The following is an 18297-nucleotide window of genomic DNA, read 5'->3' as shown; positions in this document are numbered from 1 at the left end:
CTAGGTATTTTTTCCTTGAGTACACACCCAAGTATAAAATTGTTGGGTCATTTAACACTATAAGTATTCTGAATAACTGTCAAAACTGTTTTTCCAAAGTGGCTGTACCATTTTTTTCTACCAGCAATATATGATGATTTTAATCTTTCCATATTCTCAACAACATTTGTTATCATCTGACTTTTAGTTATACTAGTAACAGTGGTAAGAATGAAGTGGCGTCTCATTGGGGTTTTATTTGCTTTTCCCTAATGATTAATAAGTTGATTGTCTCTTATACTTCTCAGGTCCCTCTTACATATTTTCAAAATGATCAACAATGATTTGTTATGTAATAAGTCAATTTGACCATATAGATTAAAAAATTAACTGATAATTCAAGTATCAATAATATAGGCCAGGGGAAGTAAGGTGTACAGTTTCTGAAGGTACAAACAATACAAATAAAAGATGTACATAAACTGGATATGGAATTACATTCCTAAGGCATACATCTTATATGGGTTTATGTGCTCCAAGAAAGAGAATGTTTATAATTCATAACTGCAAATAAATGAAGATAACACAAATGCCTAAAGACAGGATGGCTAATCTATGGCTAAACTATGCAACAGTGTAATACAGGAAAAAAGTGAAGAAAATTATATTTCAGAAGAGCAATTTGGGTGAATTTTAAAAATAAGTTGGAAGAAGCCAGAAAATGATCAGACTTCTATTACAGACTTTAAAAACTGTCTCAAGTAAATGGTCTGTATTAGAGTTGCATTCTTGGGAAGTGAACTATAAAGAAAGTCAGGAATTGCTACCTCATAGTCAGAATGTCTGAAGGAGGAAAGGGAGCTTAAAACAGGAAAGTAAACAATACAGGGTGTTTCTACAGTGCAGTTAATCTTCTACTTGTTGACCTAGGGTTTTGTTACACGGACATTATTTTATAGTATTGAAAAGATGGCTCAAGGACTGAAGTACGTGCTTTGCATTTGGGGGGCCTGGGCTTGATCCTCAGCACTGCACATCCCACATCACTAAGCACTGTCAAGAATAACCCTTCAGCACCACTCTGGGACTAGCTTCTCTGCAAATTACCAAATACCTCTCTATATTTGATATACATCTGTGTTATATTTCAAATAAAAATTATTAACAGGGCCGAAGAGATAGCAAAGCGATAGGGCATTTGCCTTGCATGCAGCTGACCTACGATGGGCAGTGGTTCGAATCGCAGCACCTAATATGATCATCCAAGACAGCCTTCTAAACCAGTTCTTCTAAGCGAAGAACCAGGAGTAACCCGAGTGTCGATGGGTGTGACCCAAAACCAAAAACAACCAAACAAAAAAAGAAACTAAGGCCGGAGCCATAGCACGGCTATAGATGTGTTTGCCTTGCACGAGGCTGACCCAGGACAGACTGGGTTCAATCCCTGTGTCCCATATGGTCCCCTGAGCCAGGAGCAATTTCTGAGCACATAGCCAGAGTAAACTCTGAGAGTCACCGGGTGTGACACCTCCCCCGCAAAATGATTAACAAGATTTTCTCATTGCCTGTACAAAGTCTTCCAATAGTTTTCCATTACACCTATATCAGAATTCAGTGTCTTTTTCACAGCTGCTAGCCTGTAACTAGCTTTTCCATCCTCATCTCTCTCTACTTTCTCTAGTTTTCAGTAGCTTTAAACACACTAAGAACATTCCTGCTCAAAGTCTTCTCCCAGAGAGCTACACACCTACAGCCCCTTACTATAGTCAAGCCTTCTGAAACACCACCTTCTTTTAGTAACCTTTCCTTGTCACTTCATTTAAAAAGTCCTCCTCCTGGGGCCAGAGAGATAGCATGGAGGCAAGGCATTGGCCTTACATGCAGAAGGACGGTGATTCAAATCCCAGCATCTCATATGGTCCCCCGAGCCTGCCAGGAGCGATTTCTGAGCATAGAGCCAGGAGTTACCCCTGAGCACTGCCGGGTGTGAATCAAAAACCAAAAACAAAACAAAACTAAACAAAACAAAAAAAAGTCCTCCTCCTCACCTCTCCTTTACCCCTTTCTCTGTTTTTTTCATCTGTTTATTTAGTATTGCTGTCATTTATTGGATGGTAGGCTTCCTAATAAGAGAAGACATTGAATGAAGGGTGATATTTTAATGCTTAGGTTTTTTTTTGAGTACCTAATAGCCAGACTACTGCTTAATTCATGGTAGGTTGTAGGTATATCATTAATATGATGAAGTAAACCTGTAATTATGTAATGACAATAATTTCAATTTATTATACAAAATAATATACCATTTAATAATGAACTTATTTTAGTTGAAATTAATTCTAAATTACTTGGTTGTTATGCCAGAAAATTATCTTATTCCCAAGTTAACATCCATTTTAAATCTGTACACATGGGGCCGGGCGGTGGCGCTGGAGGTAAGGTGCCTGCTTTGCCTGCGCTAGCCTAGGACGGACCGCGGTTCGATCCCCCGGCGTCCCATATGGTCCCCCAAGCCAGGAGCGACTTCTGAGTGCATAGCCAGGAGTAACCCCTGAGCGTCAAATGGGTGTGGCCCAAAAACCAAAAAAAAAAAAGAAAAAAAAATCTGTACACATACTTCTCTACCTTCACATTTCTATGCTTTCTTAAGTACCTCTAGAACTCTCTAGTTTAAATAGCTTCAAATGAAAGAACTCAATCTTCTCTCTTGTTCAGAGTAATATAAATCACTGATTTATTACTTCTCTAATCAATGCTTCAAGTTCTAGTCTTTAATCTCCTCTGCTAATATAAACTATTTTTTTGCTATTTCTGGCTCCCTATAGATCTATTTCCACTCCTTTCTCTTATATTCATTTTCTCCTTTTCACTCATTGGAAAGGAATCACAAGTACTTCCTTTCAGATAAAATGTCACATGTAATTTGTGACTCCCAATATGCCTAACACAATAACTAAATAGTGCGTAACTGAAATAATCTTCAATTGAATTTTACAGCTCTCAAATGTTAATTCTGAGACTTACCTTGCTTATAACTTCCAGCATTTCCAGGAAGAAAGAGAACTGGAATACCAGTCAAAGGTAGAGTTTTATGCTCTTCAGCATAAGATCCCTCTCCATAAAGATATAATTCATATGCAGGATAACGTTTTGTCAATTTCTTGGGAAGTTCTATTTTCTACAGCAGAAAGCAAAAAGGAATTTTACTTTATCCATTTTATTGATACAATTAATACAAGTCTTATTGCAACCAGTTCTAAATGATCAAATTTGCAATTCTGTGATATAAAAATATTACTGAAAAGAAAACCACGATTAATGCATAAAACAAATTACAGTTAGTTCTAAGTTATTCACAATGAGAATTAGTCTTGAACTATGTGAGTTCTGAACCACACAGGATTCAGGAAATCGTAAAATGAAACTACTTGGGCTTCTTAAGAATACAATTTACCATATTTGCCAGCATATGAGACGACCATTTAACCCATGAAAAACTTCCTAAAAGTCAGGAGTCATATTATATGCTTGTATACGGCATGCTGAAACTAGTTCCAGCTTCAGGGACGAGTGATCCACACCCCTCTTACTTTTAAGAAGTAACTTACTTTTAAGACTTTTAGGAAGTTTTTCATGGGTCATCTTATACGCAAATATGGTACTCAAAAGAGCCATAGCAAGTGAATGAAAGATGGTGGTATGTGAAACCAAATTATAAGCAAACATAATTGGAAAACTCATGAACTTGAAATCAGAATCAATAGTTAGAAATAACAAAAGCAATTTATAATCATCAAATCTAGTCTTTATTTGCTTTTTTATTTGTATTTATTTTTCTCTTGTTGAGGGAAACTGTTCAGGAGATACATAGGTCACTCCAAGAAATCCTTGGCCAGCTGAGCCAAATGACCAGTTGCAGGGCACAAGGATGTGAAGCCACTCAGGTCCTGCAGTCTAGGAACAACCAGGGTCACCCTGGCAGTGCTAGGATCTACCAGGGACATACTCAGCAGTACAAGTACACAGAAACCTTGAGGTACAAAGATTCAAAGTCAAATTCTGGCATATACTTTTTAAGTGCCCTCAGTTGCTGATCTATGTGCAAGCTACCCCCTTTATCAATTTTGCTATTTTAGTTTACTTTTTTTGTTTTGGGGGGGCCACACCCGTTTGAAGCTTAAGGGTTACTCCTGGCTATGCCCTCAGCAATCGCCCCTGGATTGGGGAGGGACCATATGGGACACCAGGGGATCGAAACGAAGTCTGTCCTAGGCTAGCGCTTGCAAGGCAGATACCTTACCTCTAGTGCCACCTCTCCAGCCCTCAAATTTGCTATTTTAAACTGCTTTATACTGTATGTCTTCTTTTACTCAGACCTAAATATAAATTCCAGGTGTTATATCTTTCAGACAAAAATCTGTTTTATAATATAGCTAGGATATGCTAAACAAATAAATTTTGGGCCCGGAGAGAGCACAGCGGCGTTTGCCTTGCAAGCAGCCGATCCAGGACCTAAGGTGGTTGGTTCGAATCCTGGTGTCCCATATGGTCCCCGTGCCTGCCAGGAGCTATTTCTGAGCAGATAGCCAGGAGAAACCCCTGAGCACCGCCGGGTGTGGCCCCCCCAAAAACCCAAACAAACAAACAAACAAAACAAATAAATTTTAACCTTATTGCTATGTCTTGGTCAAGATATGTGCACTTTCTTCTTGCTATAGATAATCTAATAAATTTGTTTTTTGTTTTCGTAGACCAGAAACTGATTTGTTAGCAAGTCTTGTTTTAATATCTTTATTTAAGCACCATGATTACAAACATGTTTGTAGTTAGGTTTTAGTTATAAATAAGAACAACCCCCTTCACCAGTGCAACATTCCCACCATCAATTGTTACCAAATTTTAAACTGTTTTAAAACTCTTATCAGTGTAGGGGCCAGAGCAATAGCATAGTGGGTAGCGCATTTGCCTTGCACATGACTGGCCCAGGTTCAATCCCTGGTATCCCAAATAGTCCCCAAGTCTGCCAGGAGTGATTTCTGAGTGCAGAGCATGAAGTAACTCCTGAGCACCACTGGCTATGACCAAAAAATAAAAAAAACAGAAACAAAACTCTTAGCATATACCAAATAAAACAATTAATAATAAATTAGGCTTTTATCAATTATATTATTTATAAATTATGACAATATATAAATTATACTATTTATAAAGTGGTAACAAAGTAAAGTTCCCTTTCTGCTCTTTTTTTTTTTATAAATTATCTTTATTTAAACACCGTGATTACAAATATAATTGTAGTTGTATGATTACAGTCATGTAAAGAACACCCCCCTTCACCAGTGCAGGATTCCCACCACCAATTTCCCGATCTACCTACTCCCCACCCCACCCACACCTGTACTCGAGACAGGCTTTCTTTTTCCCTCATTCATTCACTGTTATGATCGTTTTCAGCATAGTTATTTCTCTAACTGCACTTATCACTGTTTGTGGTGATCTTCATGTCATAGCTGCACCTACATGGGAAGATGGGGGGAAATAAGGGTTGGGACTGAGGCAGTAAAATATCAGAAATGAGATTTGTAGGGCAGTATCAAGGTCACAATACAAGATGAATGTTGTGGATATATAAAATATATGCATACAATACTATCAATACTTTCTGCTCTTTTCAAAGGATAAAAATATTATAAATGAAACCAATTACAATGAATGGTGGAACTTATATAGAAAAGAATATATTTAATGACCCAGCAGTGCTATTACTGGGTCACTATCAACAACATACGGGATTTTCTCTAAAATTTTCTGAAATCAGAAGTAGCCTATAACCCAGCACTTTTATGCTAGGTAGTTACCCCCAGACACTAACATACAATTTGAGAAGTTTTATGGATCCCTCTGTTTCTTATATCATTATTCACAATAGCCAAATCTGGTGTCCAATGATAAATGAGTGGGGAAAAAATGGTAAATGTGCCCAATGGAACATTCATCAGCGAACTAAATAAAAGGATGAAATCTTTCTATTTGTCCAATATGAATGAACTTTCAAGGGAGTCTATTGAACAAAACAAGCTAGATGGAGAAAGACAAATTGCAATCATATGTTAATGTGAATTTACTCACGTGGAAAGTTAAGAAGCAAAAAGATTAAAGAAAAACAAACTTGGATTTTGGCAAGGGACAAGGTGGGCAGAACAGGCAGAAGGGAGTCTCAAGAGGGTGAGTGGTGATCAGGCCCATAGAGGAGAGCGTGGCATGGGATATACAGCTGCTGAAATGGGAAACTACACCTACAGTTTAGGAAGTGTTATAAATGTTTAATTTAAACTTAAAAACAAAAACTTCACAATAATATTGACGATGAAAAACCTCACTACTCGAAAAAAAAAAATTCTGGTCATTCGTACTCATTCCTGAATATCCTTTTGAGGACATCACCATCAACAATCTGTCAAATTCCCATGAAAATGGCCTGAGACACTGTAAACTTAATGAGTAGCACTGCAATGCCAGGTCCTGGCTTTCTTTTTTTTTTTTTTTTTTTTTTTTTTGTGTGTGTGTGGTTTTTGGGTCACACCCGGCAGTTCTCAGGGGTTTTTCCTGGCTCTGTGCTCAGAAATTGCTCCTGGCATGCACGGGGGACCATATGGGATGCCGGGATTCGAACTGATGACCTTCTGCATGAAAGGTAAATGCCTTACCTCCATGCTATCTCTCCGGCCCCAGGTCCTGGCTTTCAAGCTTTCTACTCGATCAGTAAAGTATTGCCAGAGTGAGCTCTGGACCTCTGAGATCCTTCCCCCCAAGATAATAAAATATATTAATAAAAATGAGTGTATTTCTTTTTTTGTTGTTTCTTGGCCACACCGGAGGTGCTCAGGAGTTACTCCTGGCTCTGTGCTCAGGAACTACTCTTGCCAAGCTGGGGGGCGGGGGCAAGGGGGACATATGGAGTGCCGGGAATCGAACCCGGGTTGGCCGCCATGCAAGACAAACTCCCTTCCGGCTGTGCTATCGCTCTGCCCTGAAGTGTATTTCAACCACCCGCCTCTGTTGGCTAGCTAAAATATCAGCCAAAAAGCAATGAAAAAAGAATGGCATAAAGAGGACAAATGAAGCACTAGGACTCGTGGATGCTGGATATCTACCTGTCAACCATCTAAGTTAACTATTATTAAAAGTGAGCGATATATAAAACACATTTAGAACCCTTTTATTCACTAAACCTATTGGTACTGGGGTGAGAGACAATTCGAAGGACTGGAGCATATGACTGACATGTCCAGGGCCCAGGTTTGATCCCTGACATCACACTCCCTCCTGAGAACACTATGTCATTCCACACAGATGGCTATGAACAGAATTACCTCAGTTTATCTAGAATTCTCCCTATATTTCATAAAGGTTTTCTATCAGCAAGTTTTAAATATATTTACCAAATAATGGCAACCTACATGTAAAATAAATCGACTAAGTACAACATCACTCCTAGAGTGAATTAACACAGCTTTTACATCATTATAACAAACACCAAAAATGTGAGCAAGAATCTTACTGCTGCACTAGCAAACAAAAATGTAAAACTTTAGATAGGCGGGTCCAGAGAGATAGCACAGCGGTGTTTGCCTTGCAAGCAGCGGATCCAGGACCAAAGGTGGTTGGTTCGAATCCCGGTGTCCCATATGGTCCCCCGTGCCTGCCAGGAGCTATTTCTGAGCAGATAGCCAGGAGTAACCCCTGAGCACCGCCGGGTGTGGCCCAAAAACCAAAAAAAAAAAAACAAAAAACAAAACTTCAGATAGGCAATTTGAGCCAAAATAACTGAACACAAACTACTAAGAACAACAAAAATTGCAAATAGCCCCACTAACTTCATTTTTTCCAAGTCAATAATATAAGGCACAAAAATGCATCTGTGAAGTCTTTTCTTTGTTCCCAACACTAAGCAATTTCTACTACTGGAAAAACTTAAAACCTTCAATACTGTGCCCAATAAAATATAAATGGGAATCTCACTGTATTGTTCCAAAATATAATGAAGTCTTCAACTTATACTTCAATTTATTAAGAATTTCCAAATTAAGTCACAGAAAAAAATCAAAGAACACAACACAAATACTATTTTCAGCTAAAAATATAAACTAAATGTCCACACATACATAACAGTATATTTTCTTAGAAACTGATAGACAATAACAGCAAGCTAAAATCTTCTTGCAATAGCATCTGATACCAGATGTTTTCAAACCCTTATAAGCATTCATGCCAAAACCAAGGAAAGAATTTCAAAACAAAACAAAAAAAAATCTTAATTATTTTGCCTATGCTTGCTCTTCAGGAATGTAAAACCTAAGTAACTGCTTAAAAATTAATGTAAAAATCTAAATAATAGCAGCAGCATCAAATAAAAACTGCTCCTCTAGAATGATCAGTTCACAGGAGCAATGACATCTAAATCTTTTAAGTATCCAGAAAAAAAAATCTGCTATGGTTTTAAAAGTACACTACATTAAAAAAAAAAAAAGCTTTATCATATATATTGCAGTACCTACTGTTCCTAGTACAGTCTGTATTCTATAACTAAACAATATGCTTCCAAAAATCAAGCATCTAATTCGAAAGAGAAATAATTCCTCTGGCCACTTGTATGATATGCCACCATCTATTATTTATCTTTTTTTTAAACAGCTGATGATGAATGCAATTCTGGAAAATATTCCAAAAGGATTGGAAAGACGCTGTGGGTGGTGGTGGTGGTGGTGGAGGGGGCAGAGAGCGGGCAAGCCAGAGAGCCAGGGGAGGGGGAAAAAAATTGCAATCCCTGAGACAACAAATAACATTGAGAAACAGAATATTCTCCGCCACTGGCAAGAGCCTACAGACACATGCACGCAAGCAAGCAAACAAGCATGTATGCTTGCACACGCTCGGACTCCAAACCTACTAAACAAGAGCAAGCTCTTGTAGGAGTGATTATTATTCATTTTTTGTCTTTCTTTCGATGGAAACTCAGCAGCAGCAACTTACTAGCCTTCCCGTCACGGGGCTAAGTAAAATAATAATAATAATAATAATAATAATAAATGTGGGGAGTCTCCAAACAAACACATGCCTAGGAAGGAACAAGTAGGCTGCTGGTACTTGCTGGGTACCAGTCCTGGGCCAGAAGGGGGAATAAGAGCAGGGAAGACGCATGGGCAGCGCAGGAGGGTCTGGGGACACCTGTTAAAGCGGGAACAGCGGGGAGCCGGGTTTGGGCGTGCTGGGGGGGAGGCGGACAGTCGCTCAGAATGGGGGAGATCTCCGGGGAGCGGGGCCTGGACGTGCAGGTCCAGCAGAGCCGCAGCCAGGACCTGGGGACCCGGGAGCAGGAGGGAGGCGAGGACCGGGAAGGGGAGCGAGTGGCGGGCGGGATGGGGATGCTCGGGGGCCGCCTGGCGAGCACCCCGGCGGGGACCCCGGCACAGGGGGGAATGCTGAGGCTGCTAGGAGGCAGAAGGAAAAGAAAAAGAAGAAGAGAAGCGCGCCTGATGGAGCGGGCCGGGGAAGCTTGGGCCAGGGGCATCCAGGCGCCAGATTCAGGGGGCGCAGGTGAGGCGAGGGCGGGACCTCACCTGGTACTCGGGGTACTCAAACATGTAGCTCATACTGCACTTGTTCTCCTCGAAGCCGAAGAACACGTCCCACAGCCCCAGGGTGGCCAGGAGGACCATGAAGGTGTAGAACGCCAGGTTCCAGAGGTGGGCAGGGTGCAGGAGGAACATGGTGCCGCCGCCGAGGAAGCCTTCGCCGGTGCCACCTCCGCCTCCGCCTCCGCCTCTGCTCTGCCGCCGCCGCCGCCGCCGAGCCGGGGAGCCAGCGAGCCCGCCCAGCCAGCCAGCCAGCCAGCCAGCCAGCCGCCCGGCCGCCTCGCCGAGCCCGGCCCGAGCGCGCGCCTGCGCCGACACCCCGCCTGCCCGAGCGCTCGCCGCCCAGCGCGCCTGCGCACACGCGGCCCGGCTCCCGCGGGCGAGGATGGATGGATGGGCCGGGGGCGGGGCTTGCGGGGAGAGACGGGAGGGGGGAGACGGCGGCGGGGGTAAGTGGAGCGGGACCGCGCGGGCGAGGCGGCCCTGGAACGCACCAACCCCTGCCGGCTTGTGCTGAACGAACCCGGCCCGTTCCGTCTGGGTTTCTTTCCCCTCGGCGGTAGCGCTTGCACCGACGCCGCTCCGGAGCCGCCTTGCAGCCCGGTGCGCCCGGAGCTGGGGAACTCGGGCTTAACGCCCAACAGGTTTCGGGGCTCACTGCAAAGCCTGGCTAGGATACCTCGGCCCTCCAACCACCAAAGCATGCTTCAGTATTTTCGTTTGCTATATATATATATATATATATATATATATATATATATATATATATATATATATATATATATATATATATATATATATACATATATACATATATATACACACACATATATTTGCAATATATGTATATATATGCTACAGTATTTTCATTTGCAATATATTGCAATATATGTGTATATATATGCTTCAGTATTTTCGTTTGCAATATATTGCAATATATATGTATATGTATGCTTCAGTATTTTCGCTTGCAAAATACTTTATGGGCGTATTTCTTTAAATATATATAAAATTATATATATAATATATACTATAATATAAACAATATATAGTTTATATATTTATATATGTTTATATATATTTATATATAAAATACCTTTTTCTTTTCTGTTCCCGCCTCCTCCCGCCCCATTAACGCCCCACAAATACTGTGGGTGTGATCCGCTTGATCCTGTGGAAGCCAAACCCTGAGGGTGCCTCTTTGTGAAATTGGTTTCACACAAAAACCAGGAGGAAATTTTCCCTCCCTCTGACTCTCCTCTGACTTCAGTTAGAAGAATCTGCACCCCGAAAAGGATTTGCACCCAAAAACAGATTGCAAAGAAAAGAAAGGTGTCCCCCCCACCCCACCCCAACCATGCATCTTGGTCCCTTGAGAGCTATACCTCCAAAGCATGGAGCAGGCAGAGGAGGAGGGAGGCATGGTGGCATTGCCCAAGCTGAACCAATAATATGACACGGGGGAGGAGTGTTTGGCACTAATTGAGTTTCACTTCTCTAGTGCTGGTTTTCTTTCTTTTTTTTTTTCTTTCTTGTGTGTAGAGGAAGTTAGTAGAACTATGCTAGGGAAAATAAAGAGAATTTTTTCAGCCAAAGGGTATTGTTCAACACTAATATTCACCGGTGAGCCTAGCTAGCATGTGAAGTGGAACTAAGGAAAAGTTATGCGGAGCATGAGGAGGAAGGAGAAAGGCATTCAAATTATAAATATAAATGAAAATTTGGGGCGCTGGAGCGTATCAGAGAGGATGTCTGCCCTTTTTTTTCCCTAGCATATCAGAGCCAGTGCAAATAAACCCAAGATTGTATGCAAACTCTCCGAGAGCTTTAGAAGGTTGGCGTGCTTTATTAAAAGCAAGATTTGAGGCAGTAATTCTGAATTTGCACCTCTAACTGACGCTGGCCTGTGGACTCCACAGGAAGGAAGTGAGCTGTGTGTGTCTGTCTTGCCTAAGGACTTTTGCTACACGGATGGATGCTCAGTTGATGTGAACTCCTATGAGGAAGGTGGCAAATCATATACTCTTGCTGTGTTTTCCCAGATTTGTTACAACCTGCTCTTAGATGTGTACTCACAGGGGGATGAATTGTCAGCAATGAGCCTTTTATGTTTATAATCCTACCGTTTTTTTATCCCTTTTTTCCCATAATCATGATCAAGCCTCTCCTGGTTTAATTTCCTTTAAACAGAATTTAAACTTGAGCATCACTTAACCACTGTAACCATTTTACCTATAAAGTTCCAATCTGCTATCAGTATATTTGACCCAACTCCACCAGTAGTGCAGAGTTAAATAACATGACAATCACTTGAGTTACAATTCAGAGATACTTTAACCTATTTCTGGTTAAGTACCTCTTCTACTCTCAAAACTGTCATTTTTTTTAAAGTTTATCACACCATCTCTGCCACCTTTAGGCAGGTATTAGTGCACGACTGTATTAAATATGTGGGGGGAAAAATTGATTTTCAGGTCCTGCACCTCTCATAAACAAGTCCATCGTTCCCATCCAGTCCTAATTCAGTTTAATATAGCTAAAGTGCTTGGAACCATGCCTAACTTGTATTAAGTACTATAAATAGGTCTTACTCTCCTCAAGAATTACAGAAACAAATCCCTCTTGTGTTTTAGTTCCCACTCTTCCTTTCTCTTTGGGAAAGTTATCAAGGTAAAGTAGCTGTTAATATTTACTATCTTATCCTCCCTCACTGGAAATATAAAAATAGGTCTTACTAAAGTGTTATATATGAAACTCTATCAGCAACAGTACTATAAACCACAATATAAAGTTTTATTTTTAAAAAAGTGCCTCCGGGGCCAGAGAGATAGCATGCAGAAGGACTGTGGTTCAAATCCTGGCATCCCATATGGTCCCCTGTGCCTGCCAGGGGTGATTTATGAGCGTAGAGCCAGGAGTAAACCCTGAGTGCTGCCGGGTGTGACCTCCTCCCCCCCCCCCCCAAAAAAAAAAGAAAAAAAGAAAAGAAAAAGTGCCTCTCCCAAGAGATGTGTGGTTGGGAGGAAATGGGGGGGTGGTTGGGGGGGGAATGTGGAGGAGAAAGGTAGACTCTGGTGAAGGGGTGGGTGCTGAAATATGGTATGCCTGAAACTCAATCATGAAGAACTTTGTAATTTTACGGTGACTACATTTAAAAAATGTAGTTCTTACTAATTTTTTTATTGTGGTAATAATGATTTACAAGACTGTTTTAAAGGTACAACTTCAAATCTCTTCAAAATAATGTGCCTTCAGATGGCAAAAGAACCCTCATGCACTATGGATTTTAGACTGATTTGAGTTGCCATGAAATATTATATAAAAATATTTTATAAATTAGAATTACTGTGTCATCCAGCACTACTATTCTTTAGTATCTATCTCAAGAACATAAAAGCACCAATTCAAAAAAAAAACATATATGGAGCCAAAAAAAATTAATAGTATAGCAGGTACTTTCCTTAAAGGAGGCCAACCCAGATTCAGTTCCTCAGCATTCAATATGGTCTCCTGCCAAAAGTGGATTCCTAAGTGCTGAGTCAGGAATAATCCACAAGTATCACTGGGTATGGCCCAAAAAAACAAACAAGAAAAGACATGTACATCTATTTACAATTGATAAGATCTGGAAACAATCCAAGTACCCAACATCAAAGAGTGAATGTAGATGTGCATATATGTATGTATATAGGAAAACACTTCTCAGCTACAAGAAAATATGAATTTTTTATTTTGCTGCAACATAGAACTAGATGGTGTCATGTTAAGTGAAATAAGCCCAAAGTATAAATACAAATGCCCTTTGGCCTCACATGGGAATGAACAATGTCCAGTGGAAACCCTTAGATTCTGCATATAGAACTGAGATTATCAAAAGGGAGACACAGGAGACTGCAAGTGGGGAATGAGAAGGAACCTAGAGACAGTGATGAAGGGATATTAATGGTGAATATGGTACAGTTACATTAATACCATAAGATTATTAATCGTATGGGGCCAGAGCAATAGCACATTGGATAGGGTGTTTGCCTTGCACACAGCTGATCTGGGTTCGATCACAGCATCGATATATATATATATATATATATATATATGTATATAAATATTGGTGTTTTTGGGTTACACCTGGCTCTACGCTCAAAAATTGCTCCTGGCAGGCTGGAGGAACCATATGGGATGCCGAGATTTGAACCACCGTCTTTCTGCATGCAAGGCAAACGCCCTATCTCCATGCTATCTCTCCAGCTACTGGTTATTTTTTTATACATTTATTTATGATATATATGGATGTCTTGGGGCTACACTGGCTATGCTCAGTCCTTTTGCCTGTGTTCAAGAATAAGTCTGGCAGGACTCAAGACATTATATGTGGTACCAGAGATAGAACTCAGGTCACCTATATGTAGAGAAAATGCCTTTTACTTGTGGTACTATTTTTATGGCCCCTTTGAAGGTTCATCCGTGTAATAGCACATGTCATGATTTTATTCCTTTTGAAGGATGAGTGTTACAAGGATCAGGGTCTTTTAAATGTCAACTGAGCAGTAGAATATAGATGAAAGTTAACTCGCACAAAAAGACACATGTCCATGCCAACTATGTAAGTTAGGACAATAGAACAGAAAGAGAACTATCACATCCCACATAATGAGGATCTACAATTGTGAAAATGCTGGGAAAATAAGTGGAGAACAAGGACCTTGCAGGGAAAGGAATTTTTAAAATGTAAGTTACTGCACCACACCCACCATCAAAGTACCAATATCCCCTCCACCACAATTAATTTAAAACAAGAAAATTTTTCTCTGCAACTAGCACCTATAATTTTGCCTTCTTAACTCAGTCAGGATTGACAGGTGTGGCCTCTGCTTTTCTCTAATTCTTTACCTCCTACCCTCAGTCAACATAGCTCATTTTGCCTTCTCCATACCCATGTCAAAGAAACAGTCCCTTTAAAGGACACTGGACCTAAGTAAGAAATCCAGTCTTACGTAGTTGATTATTTTTGCGTTTTCTTTAAAAAGTGTCTTCTATTGTGCTAAGACCATCTTCTATTGGATTTTCTTTTTATCGACTACTCAATCTCTACTCTGTGTCATCTACTTCACATGCAGTCCTGAAATTATCATCTCTCTTTTTATTTTCTCAGCCCTCATTCTATTTTCTAAGACAAAATTCTTCAGTGCTTCGGCAGTGCCTGAACACTAGTTTGCACAACAAAAGCTCTAGTGTGCATGTACAACAAACAAAAAGACAAAACAGAAACTCTACAAAGGAATTCTTAGGTTTCTGAATAAGCTGAAGAGTGAGTACATTCTGACCACAGAAGGTATACACAATGACTTCCAGTCAGAAATAAACCACTTTTAGCTAGAAAGTGCAAAAACAAACTCAGTCTATCTTTTCTCAGTTTGACAGTGCTAGATTACAAAATGGAAGTGTTTCTAATTTCACTTTGAATCAAGCCTCATATTAACCTCAAGCTAATGAAGACTTGGAGTAAGTTTGAACAAGTTGGAGCCATAGAAACAGCCAAGAAAGAAATGTAAGCATTGTGTAATTTATATTGGAACCACTTGGACATTTCTGAAATAGATAATATTTACGGTTGATTTTTCAGGAAGATACACTGCACCTTTGTTTGGTAATGGTTCCAGTACAAGCCAAGTGAAAGTGTGGCTTTCATCCAGGAGTGAGAATTTAAAGACAGAAGGGACATTTTTTTACTCTCCATTATAAAGGACCCTATAGAATGTTTGGTTAACTACAGAAAAATAAGTTCATTAAAAATGAGAGCTTTAGGTTATATTAAAGGAGAAAACAAATTACAGAATAATACATATATAAACTAAGTGAGAAAGAGAGAGGAAAGAAAGATATTCAAGTTATATTTCCTAGGAGGAAAGGAGTGAAATAAAGATATACATAATAGTATAGACTTTTTAATAATTCTTTCTTTTTTTTTAACTTTGAAATATGCAAATCTCATCACTGGATCAGATAGATAGCTGATAAGGCTAGAGGGAATGCTTTTATCTGGGAACCCTGGATTTTTTTCTCTATCCCACATGGCCCTTTGAAATCACTGGGGGTAATCCCCAACCATATATTTAATAATCCCCACCCAATAATCTCAGATAGGTCTGGCCCATCTACCCAAAATTCAACAACCGAAAAAAAAAAAGTAAAATTCATTTAAAAAACAAGTATATAGAACTGGAGCTCTTAGGGTACACAGACTCCTATGGCCCATGGTCAGCCATAAGAGGGGTCTGTCACTGTAAGAGCTGAGAAATCAGTTAGGAGGAACCCCTTGGAATTGTTTAGAGGCAGTTGCCCCTGCCCCCAGGTATATAAATCCCTCAACCTCCCAACCCCCATCCCTGCTGGCCTGTGGGGGCGAGGTGTGGCTGCCTCTACCAGACTGCTCTGCTGAATGGTTGCTGCAAGACTACTGGAAACACTGCTTATTTTTATTGGACTCTCCGTTACTGTTGCCCTGCTATCTCACCTGCTTTCCCCTTTCCTCTGGTCCTCTATCTGGATGACCTCTTGCCTTGGTCCCCATCTTAGTGCATTTTCTCTGACTCTGTCTCTGAATATCTCTCTCTCTCTCTCTCTCTCTCTCTCTCTCTCTCTCTCTCTCTCTCTCTCTCTCTCTCTCTCTCTCTCTCTCTCTCTCTCTCTCTCTCTCCCCCCCCCCCTTAGGAGGTTGGCTATAAGGCCCCTGGCTTCCTTACCTCCTTTTCCCTCCCTGCTCCCTATTAAACCTGTTTTCTTGTTCAGGCCATACCTTGGCCCTCACATAGAGCAATAGCACATCTTGTAGCCTTGCATGCTGCCTATCCAACCAGATTTAATCCCTGCATTCCATATAGTCCTTCAAGCCTACCAGGAGTGATTTCTTTTTTTTTTTTAATTTTTTTATTTAAACTTTATTACATACATGATTGTGTTTGGGTTTCAGTCATGTAAAGAACACCACCCATCACCAGTGCAACATTCCCATCACCAATGTCCCAAATCTCCCTCCTCCCCACCCAACCCCCGCCTGTACTCTAGACAGGCTTTCTATTTCCCTCGTACATTTTCATTATTAGGATAGTTCAAAACGTAGTTATTTCTCTAACTAAACTTATCCCTGTTTGTGGTGACTTTCATGAGATGAGCTGTAACTTCCAGCTCTTTTCTCTTTTGTGTCTGAAAGTTATTATTGCAAGAATGTCTTTCATTTTTCTTAAAACCCTTAAATGAGTGAGACCATTCTGTGTCTTTCTCTCTCTGTGATTTATTTCACTCAGCATAATAGATTCCACGTACATCCATGTATAGGAAAATTTCATGACTTCATCTCTCCTGACAGCTGCATAATATTCCATTGTGTAGATGTACCACAGTTTCTTTAGCCATTCATCTGTTGAAGGGTATCTTGGCTGTTTCCAGAGTCTTGCTATGGTAAATAGTGCTGCAATGAATATAGGTGTAAGGAAGGGATTTTTGTATTGTATTTTTGTGTTCCTAGGGTATATTTCTAGGAGTGGTATAGCTGGGTCATATGGGAGCTCGATTTCCAGTTTTTGGAGGAATCTCCATATCGCTTTCCATAAAGGTTGAACTAGACGGCATTCCCACCAGCAGTGGATAAGAGTTCCTTTCTCTCCACATCCCTGACAACACTGCTTGTTCTCATTCTTTGTGATGTGTGCCAATCTCTGGGGTGTGAGGTGGTACCTCATAGTTGTTTTGATTTGCATCTCCCTGATGATTAGTGATGCAGAGCATTTTTTCATGTGTCTTTTGGCCATTTGTATTTCTTCTTTGTCAAAGTGTCTGTCCATTTCTTCTCCCCATTATTTGATGGGATTAGATGTTGTTTTTCTTGTAAATTTCTGTGAGTGCTTAGTATATTTTGGAGATTAGCCCCTTGTCTGATGGGTATTGGGTGAATAGTTTCTCCCACTCAGTGGGGGGGGGGGGCTCTTGTATTATGGGCGCTATTTCTTTTGAGGTGCAGAAGCTTCTCAGTTTAATATATTCCCATCTGTTAATCTCTGCTTTTTTTTTTTTTTTTTTTTTTTTGGTTTTTGGGCCACACCCGGTAACACTCAGGGGTTACTCCTGGCTATGCGCTCAGAAGTCGCTCCTGGCTTGGGGGACCATATGGGACACCGGGGGATCGAACCGCGGTCCGTCCTAGGCTAGCGCAGGCAAGGCAGGCACCTTACCTCTAGCGCCACCGCCCGGCCCCATAATCTCTGCTTTTAATCCCATTCACAATAGTGCCACACAAACTCAAATATCTTGGAATCAACTTGACTAAAAATGTGAAGGACCTGGGCCAAAGGTGGTTGATTCGAATCCCGGTGTCCCATATGGTCCCCCGTGCCTGCCAGGAGCTATTTCTGAGCAGACAGCCAGGAGAAACCCCTGAGCACCGCCGGGTGTGGCCCAAAAACTAAAAAAAAAAAAAAAAAAAAAAGTAAACGACCTATACAAAGAAAACTATAAAAACTCTGTTCTAAGAAATAAGGGAGGACACCCAGAAATGGAAGCATATACTCTGCTCATGGATTGGCAGGATTAACATAATCAAAATGGCAATACTCCCCAAAGCATTGTACAGATTTAATGTGATCCCTCTAAAGATACCCATGACATTCTTCAAAGAAGTGGATCAGGCACT

At 40.7% G+C, this 18297-nt stretch overlaps 1 protein-coding gene across 1 annotated transcript in view; it reads right to left on the bottom strand.

The window, feature by feature from the left end:
- The window catches only part of PGAP1 (post-GPI attachment to proteins inositol deacylase 1), an 80845-nt gene extending 71023 nt beyond the window's left edge, over positions 1-9822 (bottom strand). Inside the window, exons 1-2 of the mRNA XM_049773180.1 lie at positions 9600-9822; positions 3004-3157 (exon numbers count right to left, since the gene is read on the bottom strand). Of these exons, the coding sequence (XP_049629137.1) occupies positions 3004-3157; positions 9600-9749 (304 nt within the window). The 5' untranslated portion in view covers positions 9750-9822. The remainder of the gene's footprint in view (positions 1-3003; positions 3158-9599) is intronic.
- Between the last annotated feature and the right edge of the window lie 8475 nt (positions 9823-18297).

Source organism: Suncus etruscus, chromosome 5, assembly GCF_024139225.1.
Source record: "Suncus etruscus isolate mSunEtr1 chromosome 5, mSunEtr1.pri.cur, whole genome shotgun sequence".
Taxonomy (NCBI): domain Eukaryota; kingdom Metazoa; phylum Chordata; class Mammalia; order Eulipotyphla; family Soricidae; genus Suncus; species Suncus etruscus.
This window is presented reverse-complemented; position numbering and strand designations above follow the sequence as displayed.